Here is a 19,236-nt window from a genome sequence, read left to right on the forward strand (position 1 = left end):
CTTGCAGCCCAGGGATAAATCCCACTTGGTCGTGGTGAATAATCCTTTTAATGTACTGTTGGATCCTATTGGCTAGTATTTTGGTGAGAATTTTTGCATCCATGTTCATCAAGGATATTGGTCTGTAATTCTCCTTTTGGATGGAGTCTTTGCCTGGTTTTCGGATCAAGGTAATGGTGGCTTCATAAAACGAGTTTGGAAGTTTTCCTTCCTTTTCTATTTTTTGGAACAGTTTCAGAAGAATAGGTATTAATTCTTCTTGAAATGTTTGGTAGAATTCCCCTGGGAAGCCATCTGGCCCTGGGCTTTTGTGTTTTGGGAGATTTTTGATGACTGCTTCAATTTCCTTAGTGGTTATAGGTCTGTTCAGGTTTCCTATTTCTTCCTGGTTCAGTTTTGGTAGTTGAGGCATCTCTAGGAATGCATCCTTTTCTTCCAAATTATTTAATTTGCTGGCATAGAGTTGCTCATAATATGTTCTTATAATTGTTTGTATTTCTTTGGTGTTGGTTGTGATGTCTCCTCTTTCATTCATGATTTTGTTGACTTGGATCATTTTTCTTCTCTTTTTGATAAGTCTGGCCAGGGGTTTATCAATCTTGTTAATTCTTTCAAAGAACCAGCTCTTAGTTTCGTTGATCTGTTCTACTGTTCTTTTGGTTTCTATTTCATTGATTTCTGCTCTGATCTTTATTATTTCTCTTCTCCTGCTGGGTTTAGGCTTTATTTGCTGTTCTTTCTCCAGCTCCTTTAGGTGTAGGGTTAGGTTGTGTACTTGAGACCTTTCTTGTTTCTTGAGAAAGGTTTGTATTGCTATATACTTTCCTCTTAGGACTGCCTTTGCTGCATCCCAAAGATTTTGAAGAGTTGTGTTTTCATTTTCATTGGTTTCCATGAATTTTCCTGGTTGACCCGTGCATTCTTTAGTAGGATGCTCTTAGCCTCCATGTATTTGAGTTCTTTCTGACTTTCCTCTTGTGATTGAGTTCTAGTTTTAAAGCATTGTGGTCTGAAAATAGGCAGGGAATGATCCCAATCTTTTGGTACTGGTGGAGACCTGATTTGTGACCTAGGATGTGATCGATTCTGGAGAATGTTCCATGGGCACTAGAGAAGAATGTGTATTCCGTTGCTTTGGGATGGAATGTTCTGAATAGTCTGTGAAGTCCATTTGGTCCAATGTGTCATTTAAAGTCTTTATTTCCTTGTTGATCTTTTGCTTAGATGATCTGTCCATTTCATTGGGGGTGGGGTGTTAAAGTCCACTATTATTGCATTATTGTCAATGTGTTTCTTTGCTTTTGTTATTAATTGCCTTATATAATTGGCTGCTCCCATGTTAGGGGCATAGATATTTACAGTTGTTAGATCTTCTTGTTGGATAGACCCTTTAAGTAGGATATAGTGTCCTTCCTCATCTCTTATTACAGTCTTTGGTTTAAAATCTAATTTGTCTGATATAAGGATTGCCACCCCAGCTTTCTTTTGGTGTCCATTAGCATGGTAAATGGTTTTCCACCCCCTCACTTTCAATCTGGGGGTGTCTTTGGGTCTAAAATGAGTCTCTTGCAGACAGCATATCGATGGGTCTTGTTTTTCAATCCAATCTGATAGCCTGTGTCTTTTGATTGGGGCATTTAGCTCATTTACATTCAGGGTAACTATTGAAAGATAGGAATTTAGTGCCATTGTATTGCCTGTAAGGTGACTGTTACTGTATATTGTCTGTGTTCCTTTCAGGTCTATGTTGCTTTTAGGCTCTCTGTTTGCTTAGAGGACCCCTTTCAAGATTTCTTGTAGGGCTGGTTTCGTGTTTGCAAATTCCTTTAGTTTTTGTTTGTCCTGGAAGCTTTTTACCTCTCCTTCTATTTTCAATGACAGCCTAGCTGGATATAGTATTCTTGGCTGCATATTTTTCTCATTTAGTGCTCTGATTTATCATGCCAGGTTTGTATCATTCTGGCCTGCTAGGTCTCTGTGGATAGGTCTGTTGCCAATCTAATGTTTCTACCATTGTAGGTTATATACCTCTTTTCCCAAGCTGCTTTCAGGATTTTCTCTTTGTCTCTGAGCCTTGTAAGTTTTACTATTAGATGTCGGGATGTTGACCTATTTTTATTGATTTTGAGAAGGGTTCTCTGTGCCTCCTGGATTTTGATGCCTGTTTCCTTCCCCAAATTAGGGAAGTTCTCTGCTATAATTTGCTCCAATATACCTTCTGCCCCTCTCTTTCTTCTTCTTCTGGGTCCCAATTATTCTAATGTTGTTACCATTCTTATGGTATCGCTTATCTGTCGAATTCTGCCGTCGTGATCTAGTAGTTGTTTATCTCTTTTTCTCAGCTTCTTTATTTTCCATCATTTGGTCTTCTATATCACTGATTCTCTCTTGCCTCATTTATCCTCGCAGTTAGTGTCCACATTTTTTATTGCACCTCATTAATAGCCTTTTTGATTTCGACTTGGTTAGATTTTAGTTCTTTTATTTCTCCAGAAAGGGTTTCTCTAATAACTTCCATGCTTTTTTCAAGCCCAGCTAGTATCTTTAAAATCATGATTCTGAACTCTAAGTCCGACATTGTACTTATGTCCGTATTGAGTAGGTCCTTGGCAGTCGGTATTACTTCTTGTTCTTTTTGTTGAGGTGATTTTTTTCCATCTTGTCATTTTGTCCAAAGGAGAATAGATGAATGAGAGAACAAAATGCTAACAGGGTAACAATGTCAGAAAAGACCTGAAGCCGGGGGAAAAGAAAGGGAAAGAAAGAAAAAAGAAAAAGAAAAAAAAAGAAAAGAAAAAGGTTTTTTAAACAGAACAAAACCAAAAAAACCAGAATATGATCAAATATGATCAGGCTGGTGCATAGATCAGTGCCACACACTAGATTTTGGGTGTATTTTTGTCTGTTAGAAGAAAGTGCCTCCCAAAATTTTAAAGAAAGAAAAACTTATATGTGTTCAAAAATAAGGGTTGATATGATGAAGGGATGGAATATGACTGTAAAGATGAAAATTATAAAAAATTTTATAAAAGGAATTGATAAATTGTTTGAAAAAAGAAAGAAGAGGATTTATAAAAAAATAAAAGGGAGAAGACGTGATCAGGCAGCAGACTAGAACAAAGCCATACACTGGAGATTTAGGGTATATTTGATCTGTTAGAAGAAACTGTATCTCAAAAATTTTAAAGAGAGAACAACTTATATATATATGCCAAAAATAAAGGTAGCTACTATGAAGGGATAGAATATGACTCTAAAAATGAAAAATAAAAATGTTTTTTAAAAAAGGGATAGATAAGATGTTGGTTGAAAAAGGGAAAAAGAATAATTCAAAAAAAAAGTTAAAAAAATTAACTTTGAAAGACTAAAGAATCATGGTAAAAAAAGCCATGGATTCGATGTGTAGTATTCCCCTAGCTCTGGAGTTCTGCCGTTCTCATTGATCGGTAAACTTGGTCTTGGCTGGCTGTTCTCGCTGATCTTCTGGGGGAGGGGCCTATTGTCGTGGTTCGGTCTTTGCCGGAGGTGGAATTGCCCTGCTCTCGCCTGGTCCGAAGTAAGTAATCTGCTCGGGTTTGCTCTTGCAACTTTTGTTCCCTGCAAGCTTTCAGTATGGCTTTGGAGGACTAGAGTGAAAATGGCGGCCTCCCAATCTCCTCTCCGGAGGAGCCAGGAACTCGGGGCCCCGCTCCTCAGAGTGCCCCCAGAGAAAAGCAGTCAATCACTCTTGTCTCTCTGGTCTCCGGCCACACTCTGTGCTCACCCGGCCTGTGACCAAGCGTTTCTATCTCTGGCACCCGACTAGGTGTGGAGTCTCCAAACCCAGCAGATCCCTGTGGTGCGCTCCCACGCCACTCCTCCTAGGGGAGAAATGTGAGTCTCCCCGGATTTGCCGTTTGTTGGGTCCCTGCTGGAGGAGCAGTGGCCCAACTGTGCTGCGGATCACGGTTTATGGCAACCAGGAGCTGAGAGCCCGCTCCTTGGCTCCGTCTCTGTAGCCGGCTTCCCCGCTCTGATACCTGGGAGCTCTGCCACACTCAGGCACCCCCGGTCTTTCTGTGACCCCGAGGGTCCTGAGACCACACTGTCCCACGAGGGTTCCACCCCCCGCTTAGCCACTGGAGCTACGTCCCTCAGCAGAGCCGACTTCTAAAAGTTCCGATTTTGTGCTCCGCTGCTCTATCACTTGCCAGAAGCGGCTGATGGAGGCCCCTCCCCACCGTCTGTCCTCCCGAATATCGCCTCGGATTCACTTCTCCTCACGTCCTACCTTCCAGAAAGTGGTCACTTTTCTGTTCAGAGAGTTGTTGCTCTTCTTTTCTTCGATCTCCTGTTGAGTTCGTAGGTGTTCAGAATGGTTTGATCCCTATCCAGCTGACTTCCATAGAGGAGACGAAATCCAGGTCTCCTACTCCTCCACCATCTTGCTCCGCCCTGGTAATTCACTTTTTAAATTGATTGTTGTTGCTTATCAAAGTGCTGCACCAGCTACTACTACTAATTTCCAGCCAGCACAACAAAGAACTCTGTGTGTGACCTCAGTGCAGGACCAGGGCATCGCTGAATTCTGAGTGGGTGAATCTTCCTTTGGTCCAAATGGTCCAAACAGCAGTCAGGGATGTTCCTACACAAGAGGGCAGGTTATGGTTACTCTTCTTGCAAGGAAGTCACATTCTGTATTTTATATAGTATATAATAATTTGCTCAGGCTGAACATTTATCTGGTCTATGTGAATATTCAACGAGTAGTTTTAAGGTTTCTACAGATGAAGCCTCCCAAATACATTTCCTCTCTGTTCCAATTTCAATCAAATGGCAGTGTTTAGCTAAGTTCCAAGACCACATCTGTGATTGACTAGTGATGTCTGCCATGTACCCAGAATGCGGGAAAGGAACAGTCACCTGGTTTGCAGATGAAAAACCTAAGTCCCCTGAGAGGACAGCAGGATAACAACAGAGCCAAGATTAGGATGTCTCCTGACCCCCAATCAGGAGTCCTGCAGTTGGACAGATGTTGCTCTGTATCTTGCCTCTGCCACTTCTCAGCTGTGTGGTGTTGGGCAACTTACCAAAGTTTGCTCATCTGTAAAATGGGATGATATCATTTAACTGGCAAGGTTATTGAGAGGACTGCACTGTTCAATGAATGCACTATTTCCCATATTGGAGTCTGAAGAACACATGTTCCCATCTCTCAAATCTCTGCCTCAGTGTCCCCCCGCCCACCCAGGAATTGCCTCTACTTTCTGTGGACCCCAAGCCCTGTGACCAATTCTTTCATTGTAGGTAGTTGTTAAAGGTGCAGACTGCTACGTTCTAATTCCATGACCATAGTCCCTTAAATGCTCCAGTCCTCCCAGATATACAATGAAGGCATAAAAGTCTTCACAAGGTTGCTGCGGGAATGCAAGCAGTCAGTATAAATAAGGTGCTTCATAAGGATTCAGTAAATATCAGCTGTGTCCATACCATCAATTCAGCTACAGTCAGTCTCTCGGGCATGTAGGACTTCTTCTCTCAGGGTCAGTGTGAGGATTGAAAGAGACGATATTCTTGAAAGTGCCTGACGCATAGCAGGCGCGCTCAAACTGGCAGGTGTTCTTACGGCTCAGTCACTACGACTTTTGCTTCTTCCCGATGCCATCTCTTCTGCTTTGACCTTGTGAGTTGAACTGTCACTGAAGTTGGAGCTACCTCACTGCTTGTGTGCTGCCTACAAGGACATGTCTCCCCTGAGACCCGTTGCTGCCTCTGTGAGTGACTGAAGGGTAGATTTGATTTTAGTATCTCATTTGATTTTAGGATTGTTTAAAAGGAGCGCCATATAATCACTTGTGAACACACTAAATCATTCAGCAGGATTCAATAAAAGCATCAAACTGCAAATTATGTCTCGAAAGCAGGCTCTGATATCCCCTCCATCTGGGTGGGCAAAGCAGAAGTTTGCACTTGGAGTGGGAAGTGGAAAAAATGAAGGGGAGATCACAGGGCCTGGCTCAGAGGTCGGGGGACCTCATTGTCCCCTAATCCTGGAACCTGGGACCTCTCAGAGCAGAGTACCATTAGAGCCCTGCCCCTTACAGATGAGACAGAAAAGCCCAGAGAGATTGAGTGGCATGCCCTAGGTCACAAAGGAAAACCTGCCATTGACTAGTCCAGGACTCAGAGTGATTTGGTGCTGAGCCTACTTCAGTGCAGAGCCTATGGTGAACAACACGGTGGTCCTGCATGGTTTGGAGAGGGCAGCCCCTTGCACTCATCCTCTATACTTAGGCTAGGAGAAAGCAGGATGGGGCAATTCATTCGATAAACAAGTCTGAAGCACATACCATGTGCTGCACTAGAGGCCTGAGATCCAGGGGGCAGGGAGAGATATGGGTACCATTGGAGAAGGGATGCCAATTAGGACAGGCATGTAGAACCAGCCACCAGACAGCCACCGTGAATGAAGGACTTTTATAGATGCTTCCCTAATCTAAAGACAATAAACATGTGTAAACGCTGTGCAAGGTGCCAGGCTTATTCTCATCTAACCCTCAAGGAAGCCCTGTGAGTTTTAAATTATCAGCTCTGTTTTGCAGATCAGGAAGCTGAGGCCCAGAGTAGTTAGTTAACTTAGCCTGTCAGTAATAGCGCTGTGTTCTGCCCACTCCCCTTCAGCTGTGCAGGCTGGAGGAAGAGGCAGAGGACAGGCCCCCGGGATGTGGGGACATCCCTACGATGCTGGCAGGAGCAGGGCTTGGGCAAACAGGAGCCCCGTTTTACTCACCTCTCCAGCCCCAGTGCTCCCACAGAGCATCCCAGCCAAGGCCTGAGTGTGGGCTGCAGACACAAGGAAAAGGCCAGGGAGCTTGGCAAGGGAGACCCACTGACTCCCTCCCTTGTTCAAACTGCAGACAAGCACGTGGGTAGGTGCGCTAACTGCAGCGCCACCTGCTGGTTTGCATTGGGATCTGTGGGCTGGGGGACGCTGGGAAAGCTAGAGACTGAGGAACAGCACAGGATGTTTCCAGGCAAGGAGGCAGCAAACACAAGCTTCTCTCCCTATAAAGTGAAAATGACTGCGGACAGAAGCCTCAAGACAGTGGAGCAACGAAAGGCCAGCACCAGAATAGTCAATCACAAAAGTGCTGAGTTCTTTGTTCAAGTTCATAAATTTCAGCAATTATCCAAAAGCCATGGCATAGTGGAAAAACATGGGAAGGGAGGGTGAGATGTCAAGTACATGCAAGAACACTTCAAGGCTCCATTCCGGGCGCCTCTCCTCTCTCCTAGCTCCAGACCCCTAGATCCAGTTGCTTGGCACTGAGTCCTTATCGTAATAAACCCAACTCAAAGTAACTCGACCTAAAAAGGGAAAAGATTGCTGGTCTACAGAACTGAACTTTAGGGGCGCAGAGGCAGAGCTGAGCTGCTTGTTTGTTGCATGAATGAAGGGGCAGAGAAGCATGAGGGGGCTTATTAGGTGTTGGGGCTGGGAACTAAGCCTTGGTGAGCACCTGCCAGCCTGCAGGGCACTAATCTCATTTGATCAGATGAGGACACGAACAGCGGGGGGGGGGGGGGGGGGGATTACCAAGGTCATGATAGCTGGCTCATGAAAGAGTGGGGTTCAAGATTCTATCTAGCTCCTTCCACTGCCTCTAATTTTTCTAGTAAAAAGAATAGGTTTAGGATCTATGATTAAACATAGGGACTTAAGAAACCTTAGGAGCCATCTCATCCACTGCACACCCAATGTTTGAGTCTCTTCCCATCCCAGCTAGGGATTCATGTCGCTTCTGCTTGAACACCCCTCAGGTTGGGGAATTCACTCTCAAGACAGTGACTTTATTATTGAATCATGCTAGTAAGTTATAAAGTTGAGCCAGAATTTATCCTTCTTTAGGATTAGAGTCATACGTGTAATGTGCCTACCACAGTGACTGCAACATCAATAAATGTTATCATCATCTTCATTTCCTTTATTACAACTATTCTTGTATCTGTCTTTCCCTTGGGAAGCCAGAAAACAAATCTCATTCTTCCCTGAGACAGCCCTTCAGATATCTGAAGACAGTGCTTCAGGGTCCCCCAGAGGCTTTGCTTGCCCAGGATAAACAAATATTCCAACCTACTTTCAGGTACTCATTGGTAAGCAAGAGTTGATGCTATACGTGCTGTGATTTTCCAGCTGCCACAGTGTGTGATTCTTCAGAAAACCTGAAGGAACAGATGATGAACCAGCCACAGCAAGGTAGTGGTGGTATCTGGGTCATGACCTCTGCAACAAAAGGGAAGTGGCTGACCCTGAACAAACTTTGGCTCATCACCATCAGAGCTTTACCAGCCACATTCTTGGGTCAACCCATTGTGGGAACCTGTTTTAATAGGAGAAAAAATAAATGGGCTCCCCCTCCAGAGTTAATTTATATCATTTTAGACCCCTAGACTTGCCAAAAGTCATGATTAGTTTTTCCCAAAGCCAGTTTGTGTGTTTAATGATGCAATATTGAGCAACATAGGGGATGCAATCCATTCTAATTAGAGGACACCTCCTACCCACAAACGTCCCTATTTACACATGGGAATACTGTCTAGAATAGAGCAGTGACTTTTCCAATGTCATACAGGAAATTTGGGCAAAAGCCCCATCAAACTCATTACCACCAAAGAAAGATGAAGGAGTAAAGCAAACCATGAAAAAGGAAGAACAGAAACCGTGAGATTAAAAGAAAAAGAAAGGCTCTGAAAAAGTCCTCCTTGGAGTATTTCTCCCTCCCTCCCTCCCTCCCACCAAGTTACTATAGAGGCAACGTAGTGTGATAAGCACAAGGCCGGGGTCAGAAATTCCCAGGTCCGTCTCCTGGCTCTGCCACTGAGTAGGTTCGTGATCTTGGACAGCTTACTTAACCTTTCCGATACTCAAGTTTCTCATTAATAAAATGAGAATAGGAGCATCAAACCTCAAAGGAGTCCTGTGAATGTTAAATAAAACAAGTGGAGGCTTTTGGTTCCCAGTAATGGTGGAGCAGCTTACATCAGACAAACTCTCCTGAAAAGAGCAATTATAAACTCTGCACAAAATATTTTAAAGCTACTATTTGATGGCACTGGAAAGAGACGAAAAGCAGGCAGAAACTGGAAGATACACAGCCCTTGAAGGAAGGGAACCACACTGAGTGAAGTACACATTATTTACCTGACCTCCCCTGGGAGGCATGCCAAGTTCTAAGGGAATCCTGGGGATAGAGTTCAAGCAGGAAGCAGCAGCCATTGAGTTAAGAAGTCTGAAGTCAGAATTCGGGGTTGCCTGAAAGGCTAAAAATTGGGAAAAGAAATCTTAAAAGCGAGGGGGCTCCCCATCGGAGCTGTAAGCCCCATAGTCAGAAGAGCTACATCTCATTCATCGTCAGAGCCTCAGTTTCTAGCAGTGTTCCTAGAACAGAATAGGTGCTAAATAGATGTTTATTGGACACATGGAAAGTGGATGGGTGGGTGTGGATAGATGGATAGAGGTATGAGTCCTAGCCTGAACTTCAAACTTCATACAGAAGAGGAGAGACTCCAAGAAGTTCAGGTGCAAAAACAAGTTAGAAAGAAATGGGAAGCAATTTCCGCAGCTGCCACTGGTGGGAGACAGACTTGAAATCCAAGTCTCATCAAGTTGGAGAGACTTGATAAACACCTCAGACCTTCCACCAAAATCCCAGAAGAGTCGTCCCTCAGGAGTTAAGATCACATCCAAAGACAAAGAGCTATAATCCAGAACTAAAGGCAAAACTAAAATATGCCCATCTATAAACAAAGCCTAAACAATGCCTCCACAAAATCAAAGTGATTCACCATTAATTTAACTGCCTGCTAGAACAAAACCCAATAGTATTCAGTGGAAGATAATTGATCCAGAGTCACTATAGTTATTCACAATGTCCAGCATACAGTTAAAAAGGACTATATTCCCCATATGTAGTAAAAAACTACTAGACACATGAAAAAAAGAAGGAAAATATGAAAAGAAAAATAAACAACCAGTCAAAACAGATCCACATATAGCCCATGTTGGAATTAGAAACAGCAACTTTAAAATAACAATGATAAGCATGTTAAAAAATTACAGAAAGAGATGTAAATAATGAGAAACTTTTAGAGAAGATATGAAAACTTTTTTTAAAAGGTCAACCTATAGCTGAAATATATAATTACCTGAAATAGAAAAACTATTGGATGGGATTCTCAGAAGACTGGTGAGAAAACAATAAATGAACACCAAACTTGAAGGCAGGTTAACAAAAATTATTCAAATGAGACAAAAAGAGGGAAAAAAGACTGATAAAAGTGAACAGAGCCCCAGTGATTTGTGAAATCATTTGAGAAAAAAATAATTGAAGAAATGTTGTCTAAAAATTTTCTAAATTTGTTTAAAAGCATCATTCCACAGATTCAAGAAACTCAGTGATCCAAGCAGGATAAATACAAAGAAAATCACATCCAGGTATGGCACAGTCAAAATCCTGAAAACAAAATAACAACAACAAAATCTTAAAGGTAGTCAGAGGAGAAGAGGTGTAATACATAGAAGGGAGCAATGAAAAAATTATGACTGATTTCTCTTCAAAAACAATAGAGGCCAGAAACAGTGGAATATCTTTGAAATGGTGAAAAAGACACTTAACAACTTGGAATTCTATACATAGCCAAAATATGTTTCAAAAATAAAGACAAAATTAACACATCTTACAGATAAATGAAAACAGAGACTATTTACCACTAGTGAACCCATACTGAAAGAAATGATAAAGTTGTTCCACCTGAAGAGAACTGATAGCAAATGGAAATTCAGATCTACACAAAAGAATGACGAACAGCAGGGGTGCCTGGGTGGCACAGTCAGCTAAGCATGTGACTCTTGGTTTTGGCTCTGGCCCTGATCTCAGTGTTGTGAGATGGAGCCCTGCATCAGGCTCTGTGCTCCATGTGGAGTCTGCCTGAGATTCTCTCTCTCCCTCTCCCTCTGCTGTTCATGTTCTCTCTCTCTCTCTCAAATAAATAATCTTAAAAAAAAAAAGAATGAACAGTGAAAATGGTATATATGTGGTTAAATTTGAATATAAGTTTTCTTTCTTATCTTAACTTCTCTGAAAGTCAGTGGGCTACTTAAGGCAGAAATATTAACAGTATACTGTAGTGTTTATAACAGATGTAAAAATAAAATATATGAAAGCAATAGCATAAAGGACAGGAAGAGATGTAAATAGAATTATATGTGAAGTGGTATTATATTAATTCAAAATAGATTCTGATAAGTTAAGGATGTATTTTGTAAATCCTAGAGCAACAACTAAAAATAATAATAATACAAAGAGGTATAAATCAAAAGCCAATAGAGGAGATGGAACGATATACTAAAACAATACTTAATTAACCCAAAAGAAGTCAGAGAAGATAGAACAAAGGAAGAAATAGCAGTGGGGACAAATAGGAAACAAAGAGCAAGATCGTAGACTTCAACTCAACTATATCCAGAATAATGTGAAATGTAAATGGATTAAACTCTCCAATTAAATCACAGAGATTGTCAGGGTAAAATAGCAGCACTCAAATATGTTGTGTACAGGAGATGTACCTTAAATATAAAAATATTCTGGGGCACCTGGGTAGCTCAGTTGGTTAAGCAACTGCCTTTGGCTCAGGTCATGATCCTGGAGTCCCAGGATCGAGTCCTGCATCAGGCTCCCTGCTCAGCGGGGAGTCTGCTTCTGCTTCTGACCCTCTCTCCTCTCATGTTCTCTCTTTCATTCTCAGATAAATAAATAAAATCTTTAAAATATTTATATAAAAATATTCTGATAGGTTAAAAGTAAAACGGTGGACCAAAAAGATTAAAGAATGGGAAAAGATAAGTAAGCATATGAAAGCTGATATGTCTATATATACAAAGTAAACCTCAAGACAAATTATTGCATGAGATAAAGAGGGTTATTTCACAATGATAACAGAATCAATTTCTCAAGAAGATATCATGATCCTAAATATGTATGTGCCTAATGATAAAGTTTCAAAAATACATGAAGCAAAAACTGATGGACCTAAATGGAGAAACAGAAAAATCTATGGTCATAGTTAGAGATTTGAACACATATCTCTTAGCAATTGATAAATAACTAGACAAAAATTCAGTAAAGATATAGATTGGAACAACACTATCCAACAATTTGACTTAATTGCCTTTTATAAAACACCTACATCAACAATTACAGAATACACATACTTTTCAAGTGTACATGGAACATTCACCAAGATATACTAAATGCCGGACTATAAATCAATCTCAGTAAATTTTATAGGAATGAAACCATGGAGAGTATGTTTCCTGATCAAAGCATAATTAAATTAGAAATCAAAAACATAAGGAAAATGAGGTGGCACAAGTTGCCAATATCAGGAATGAAAGAGAGGCCATTACTACCAATTTTACAGACATTCAAAAATGTTAAGAGAATATTATATACAAGTGTATGCTAATAAATTCAAAAACAGATTAAATGGACAAATTCCTTAGAAAACAACACAACAAAAATACCACAAGAAGAACTGGAAAGTCTGATTGTCTCTAAATCTACTAAAGGAATTGAATTCATAATTAAAAATCATCACACACAAACACACACTCCATCACCAAGTCCAGATGGCTTCACATTTAGGACAGGAATGATACTGTCTACACAAAATGAGAAAATAGAGAAAAAGGAAACACTTTATAAATTTTTTATGAAGTTAGCATAACCACAATACCAAAACCTGACCAGGACTTTACAAGAAAAGTAAAATAAATTCAATATCACTCATGCACATAGAAGCAAAAATCCTCCACAAAACAGTAGATCAAATACATCAATATATAAAAAGGATAATGAATCATGACCAAGTGGGGCTTATGCCAGAAATGCAAGGTGGGTTCAGTATCTACAGATCAACCAGTATCATTCACCATGTTCACAGAATAAAGGAGAAAAATCATGGGATCATCTCATTAGAAAGAGGAAGCACATTTGTCAACACTCAATACTCATTAAAGATAGAAGTATTCAGCAAACTAGAAATAGGAGAAAACTTTCTCAATCTGAGAAGAGCATCTAAGAAAAAAAACATATGCCTAACATATTTAATAGTGAAGTAATGAACCCTTTCCTCCTACAATCAGGAACAAGGTAAGAATAGCCTCTCTCTTCAATTTTTTCCAACATTACACAATATACAGTTTCTGGCCAATGCACTGAAGCAAGAAAATAAAAAAGAGAGACCAGAAAGGAAGAAGTAAAATTCAGCAATAAAAAGGAATGAACCACTGAGACATGCAAGAGAATGAATGAATCTCGAAAACATTCTGCTAAGAGAAAGAAGGCAGACACAAAAGAGTACATGCTGTATGCTTCTATTTATATAAAATCCTAGAGCAAGTAAAACTAATTTATGACAGAAAGCAGATCGGTGATGGCCTGAGGGTTGGGAGGAGACTGCAAATAGGGGATTTCTCAGGGTTAATAGAGATGTCCTGCATCTCAATTAGGATGGTTGTTACCAGGGTGTACACACTTGTAAAAAATTTATTAAGTTGTACATTAAAATTGATGCATTTTATCATATGTAAATGACATCTTAAATGAGGGATTTTAAAAGCAGGAAAAATATACACCACTCAGAAAATGAAAAAATAAGCCACAAACTATAGGAGGTGTAGGAAAAATATTCTCAATACACATATCTGACAAAGGACTTTTATCCAGAACATATGGAGTCTCTTACAGCTTTATAATAAAAGTAAAAAGTAAGCAAGTTTTTTTAATGGGCAAAAGACTTGAAAAGACGTGTCACAAAAGTTAATATATGAATGGCCAATTAGCACTTAAAATTGTGCTCAAGATCATCAATCATCAGAGAACTGCAAATAGAAACAACAATGATATAACTATACCCTTACAAGAATGTCTAAAATTAGAAATATGGACAAAATCAAGATTTGGCAAAGATGCAAAGTAACCAAAACTCTTGTTCGCTCCTGGTGGGAATGAAAGTTCAACCACTGTGGGTAGCAGTTTCACAGTTTCTATAAAGTTATCCCTAGACCTATCTTATGAATCAGCTATTCTACTCCTAGCCATTTACCTAAGAGAATTTAAAATACCTGTCCTAAAACTGAACTGACTTGTATATAAAATGTTAATAGGGACTTTTTCATAATCACCAAACACTGGAAACAATCCAAGTGCCCATCCTCAGGTGAATGGATGTGGATTGTGGTGTATTTATACATGGAAAACTATTCAGTGACTTAAAAAAATGAACTAATGCACATGACCATGTGGATAAATCTCAAAAACATTTTGTTGAATAGCCAAACTATGGAAAGCGCCTAGATGTCCATCAACAGATGAATGGATAAAGATGTGGTATATATATATGATGGAATATTATGCAGCCATCAAGAAAAACAAAATCTTGCCATTTGCAACAACATGGATAGAACTAGAGGGTATTATGATAAGCGAAATAAGTCAATCAAAGAAAGACATGTATCATATGATCTCATTGATATGAGGAATTCTTAATCTCAGGAAACAGAGGGTTGCTGGAGTGGTGGAGGGTGGGAGGGATGGGGTGGCTGGGTGATAGACATGGGGGAGGGTATGTGCCATGGTAAACGCTGTGAATTGTGTAAGACTGTTGAATCACAGACCTGTACCTCTGAAACAAATAATACATTATATGTTAAAAAGAAGAAGAAGAAGAAGAAGAAGAAGAAGAAGAAGAAGAAGAAGAAGAAAGTAGGAAGGGAAAAATGAAGGGGGGATATCGGAGGGGGAGACGAACCATGAGAGACTATGGACTCTGAGAAACAAACTGAGGGGGGTGGGGGGATGGGTTAGCCTGGTGATGGGTATTAAAGAGGGCACGTATTGAATGGAGCACTGGGTGTTATACACAAACAATGAATCATGGAACGCTACATCAAAAACTAATGATGTAATGTATGGTGATTAACATAACATAATAAAAAATAAATAAATAAAAATATTTAGAAAAATACAAGATGTTTATGCAGATTTACATTTTTAGCTTTTAATAATGAAGTCATTAGAAATACTGTAAAGATTGAAAAAATATTTATATCCACCTAGTCTCTGAATTGCAAAACAAACAAAAAAGGAGTATTTAATATAAAAGTTAGTGACACTGTCTAACACAAATATCCTAAGAGACTTTGTTAAAGTCTGCTAGGGTTAAAAAAGAAAAAAAAACATTTTGTTGAGTGAATTGTTTGTTGATTGAATAAGTGAATGAATGAGCTACTGGGGCTGTTGATGCTGAACCTCCAGGGCTGACTGCTGCCTCCACCTTCCTGTCTTGCAGCTCACATATCTGCCCCCACCCTGGGGCGAGTGCCGATCCTCAGAGATGGGACTCGACTTCTTTCCTGTTTACAGTATCACTGCCTGTCGGATTGACTGCGAGACGCGCTACATAGTGGAGAACTGTAACTGCCGCATGGTCCACATGCCAGGTCAGTGCCAGGGACTGCCTGGGACCTTCTCTGCACTTCACACCCCAGTGGGAAACACTGTACCCACTCCACGAGGATCCACAGGGATTCTGTTCTGGGAAGGCTAGTATTTGGTCCCAAACACTTAGAGGGCAGATAGAAGCATCCAGTTAGCAACCAAGGCAGCATCCTGGTGTCCAGAAGCGTCCAGATGTTTGAAGAACGTTCCTCCCAGTGCTCAATATGTGTGCTAATTGTTCGCTGCTCTTACCTCCTAGAGTTCAGTGTCCAGGTATCTGAGTGCTTACAATTCTTGAATCCTCGTATGGTACCTGTTCAAACACCCAGGTGTCTATTGCTTTCATCCAGATGGTTCCCTTCTTGCATCTAAATGTCTAGCACTCTTTTGAAGGAGACAAAAGTCCATCAGCCAGCAAATAAATGTGCATGTGCTGACATTTCTGTTGTCAGACTAACAAGGCATGTAACCATCTCATTAGATGATCTCATTAGAGATGGTCAGCTAATCAGAAGCAGAAGTGCAGGGGATGGAGGGTGGGAGGGCTGATTCGAGCATGAAGAGTTTGGTATTGCAGCATAGAAGGAAGAATGACGGGCTGGAGGCAGGGACGTTGGCTTCTGATTCAGATTCTTCCATTCACCTGCTGTGTGACCTGGCAAAAGTTACTAAACCTTTCTGTTCTTACCTTCATTATCTTTAAAACACAATCATTAGTTGTTATGAGGATAAAATTGGGCTAAAATATAAAAGTGCAAAAGTCAGTGGTCATTGTATTAGCACATGGGGAGAGGAAACCAAAAGTACTGTTGACTGATGACCTACTATGTGTTGGGAACGTCACTATGATATTTCATGGCTACTATTTCATAGTTGTATCATACTTTAAGTTTATTTAACTAAATCCTTATATCAGACATTTAGTTGATTATCAATTGTTTTCTGGTAAAACCAATGCTGAGATGAACATGCTTCTAGCAAAATTCTGCATTATTTCATCAGTAATCAACAATTTTCCTAGTAATCTAAATGGATGATTGCTGATCTTTGAAATTGCCTGAGACTCCCAGAAGACAGAGCAAAAAGGGAAACATAACAGTTAAATTGTTACTGTTGGAAAGGAGGAAGCATATCAGCTCTCAGCTCTTGAAAAGGTGTTTAGGGAAATAGTAAGGAAAGGATATTGTGGTAGGTTTAACTTTAGCACTTGGCAAAAGAAAAAAAAAGGTGTGGACGAGGGTGGTTTCTGGATTTCTACCAAGAGACCAGAGAGGAGAATATAGCTGAATATTACCTGCCTGATGCTCAGACCGAGTCAGCAGCCAGTGAGGTTCCCCTCATGGAACCTGAGCCAAAAGGAAGCAGTAGATTTTAATCATTCCACTCATGACACTGTTCCTGGCATCTCAGTTACTAGTGTGCAATTAAGGGCAGAGCAATAGGAGACTTACAAAGCAGCCCTTGCTCAAAGCAGAGTGCTGCTGTTGGAAAGATCCCTGGCCTCGGGATCACACTGGCCTGCGTTCAAAGCCCACCTCCATCACTGCTAGCTCTGGTGTCCTGGGAAGGCAGGATACTTAAGCCTCAAGTCTCGCACCCACGGGTAAAACAGACACAGTGTTTCCTATTGCAGGAAGTACCCATGTGAGTTACAGACAATGATGCGCACCAGCCGCAGGAGGTACTTTCCACCACCTCCCTGCTTTCAGCCACCAAGGCTTTCTCATGTATCACCCACCTGAGCTGGGTGGACCAGCACAGCAATCTGGGAGAAGTTAGCTAGGCGGACTCTATTATGGCCTGCCCAAGCTCACAGAACAGAGCAGACCCAATCCCCTGGCTCTGAGTACACTGGGCCCCAACTGCCGGCAGGCAGCTCTGATCAGTGGTTCCCTTCCGTGGAGGTTCCCTTCTGAATGCTGGCTGGGTATGCTACCCTTCCCGATTGCAGGATGCACTCCCCTTCCCCAGCCCAGGAGAGAGATGTTGCTGCCTGAGTACCTCTCCTTGTGTCTCTTCTTTGCAGGGGATGCCCCTTTCTGTACTCCTGAGCAGCACAAGGAGTGCGCAGAGCCTGCCCTAGGTCAGTACTGGGGGACAAATGGAGTGGGGGGCTGAGATTGAGACCTCGGAGGCCCTCTGTGTGTGGGAGAAATGGGGACAGGACAGGAAGGTGAGAGGAGGAGGAAGAGAAGGGGTGAACAGATGCAGGGATGCAGGCGGGCGGTTGAAGGCTGACCAGGCACTGGGGGAGAGAACGGCAGTAGAGAGGTACGGGTAGAGATGGGTTGGGGTTTGGGGGAAATGGAGAGCACTGGGGAACGCAGCGGAGCGGACAGAGATGGAGAGAGGATGGACAGTGGACAACCAGGTGGGCACCGAAGGAGATGGGGGAGAGAAGGAGGGGCGGCCGGCGTGTATTTCCCCCTCGTCCTCCTCCCGGCTGGGTGCTTGCAGTTTGGAATAACTGCTGGATTCCCCCACTGGAAAACTTCCGGGTGCGGGAGATCCCACAAACAAGCTACAACCCCAAAACTAGACCCACTCCACACGCCTGCCTCTCTCCGGACCTGGGAAGTGATTTATAATCAAGACAACCAGAAAGAGTGTTTAAATCATTTGGACTCAATTTCATTGAGCAGCTGCACTTGTTGGAGCTAAGCCGGGACAGCTCTGGACTCCTGCATCCAGATTTTTCCAGAAGGACTGGGGGGGCGGGGGGCCTTAGAGAGAGTGAGAGACTTCTGACGTATACAAAGACATCTCTCTTTGGAGTACAGAATCAACAAAGCCCGTGGGTAACACTGCGATGCTCAGAGAGACGGAGGGAGAGAAGTATGTCTTTAGCCACCCTGTCCTAAGAGGAGCTTGAAGGAAAGAAACGTTCCAGATGCAGGGAGGTTGCTTCTAGGGACAGGAATTGGGGATCTTTGCTTGTGCCCTAACCCAGCAGACAGAAGAGGCAGGCTCTGGTTAGGGAGGAGCCACAGAGGGAATACCACGGAGCCCTGGGTTTCAGATAAAATGGTCTCCCACGTTTGCCCTTGACGGGAGGCCCACTTTGTGGATGAGAACACCGAGGCTAGGAGCAGAGAAGAAGGCTCTGGGAAGCTGAGGGCGCCAGGACTCCCTGGAAGCCTGTTCTCCAAAGTGGTGCCTTTTCAACAATTTTTAAAGGGCAACATAACAATAAAGGAAGTCAAAGGAGAACAGGACAAAGAGAAACCTAGAAAGAGTGGGCACCATTTTATGAGAGCTCCCACCCTTACCAACCTAGAGCCAACGCCCAGTTCCCCTTCTCTGCGCAGCGCTCCACCCCTCACTGCCCCTGGGGGAAGGCACCTCCTCCCAGCTCACGCCCCGCCCCCGGAACCCAGGGGCCCCGCCCCCACACCTGACTCCTGTCTCCCTTCCAGGTCTGCTAGCGGAGAAGGACAGTAATTACTGTCTCTGCAGGACACCCTGCAACCTGACCCGCTACAACAAAGAGCTCTCCATGGTGAAGATCCCCAGCAAGACGTCAGCCAAGTACCTGGAGAAGAAATTTAACAAATCAGAAAAATATATCTCGTAAGCCAAGTGGGCATGGTAGGCAGGGGGAGAAGGGGTGGATCGAGGAGGAACTGGGAGCGATTAAGGAAGAGGGCGAAGGGAAGCAGTTGGCTCCATTTAGCAGATATTAATGGAACACTGCTGT

At 42.2% G+C, this 19,236-nt stretch overlaps 1 protein-coding gene across 2 annotated transcripts in view; it reads left to right on the forward strand.

Annotated features, from left to right (window-relative positions):
- Positions 1 to 19,236, forward strand: part of ASIC2 (acid sensing ion channel subunit 2) — a 1,151,688-nt gene that overhangs the window by 1,122,398 nt on the left and 10,054 nt on the right. For both annotated transcript variants that reach the window (XM_032428763.1, XM_032428762.1), the window contains exons 4-6: positions 15,391 to 15,541; positions 17,566 to 17,622; positions 18,956 to 19,109. In XM_032428763.1, coding sequence (XP_032284654.1) covers positions 15,391 to 15,541; positions 17,566 to 17,622; positions 18,956 to 19,109 — 362 coding nt within the window. The remainder of the gene's footprint in view (positions 1 to 15,390; positions 15,542 to 17,565; positions 17,623 to 18,955; positions 19,110 to 19,236) is intronic.

The sequence above is a fragment of the Phoca vitulina genome, unplaced genomic scaffold (genome assembly GCF_004348235.1).
Source record: "Phoca vitulina isolate PV1807 unplaced genomic scaffold, GSC_HSeal_1.0 scaffold40, whole genome shotgun sequence".
In the NCBI taxonomy this organism is placed as follows: Eukaryota; Metazoa; Chordata; class Mammalia; order Carnivora; family Phocidae; genus Phoca; species Phoca vitulina.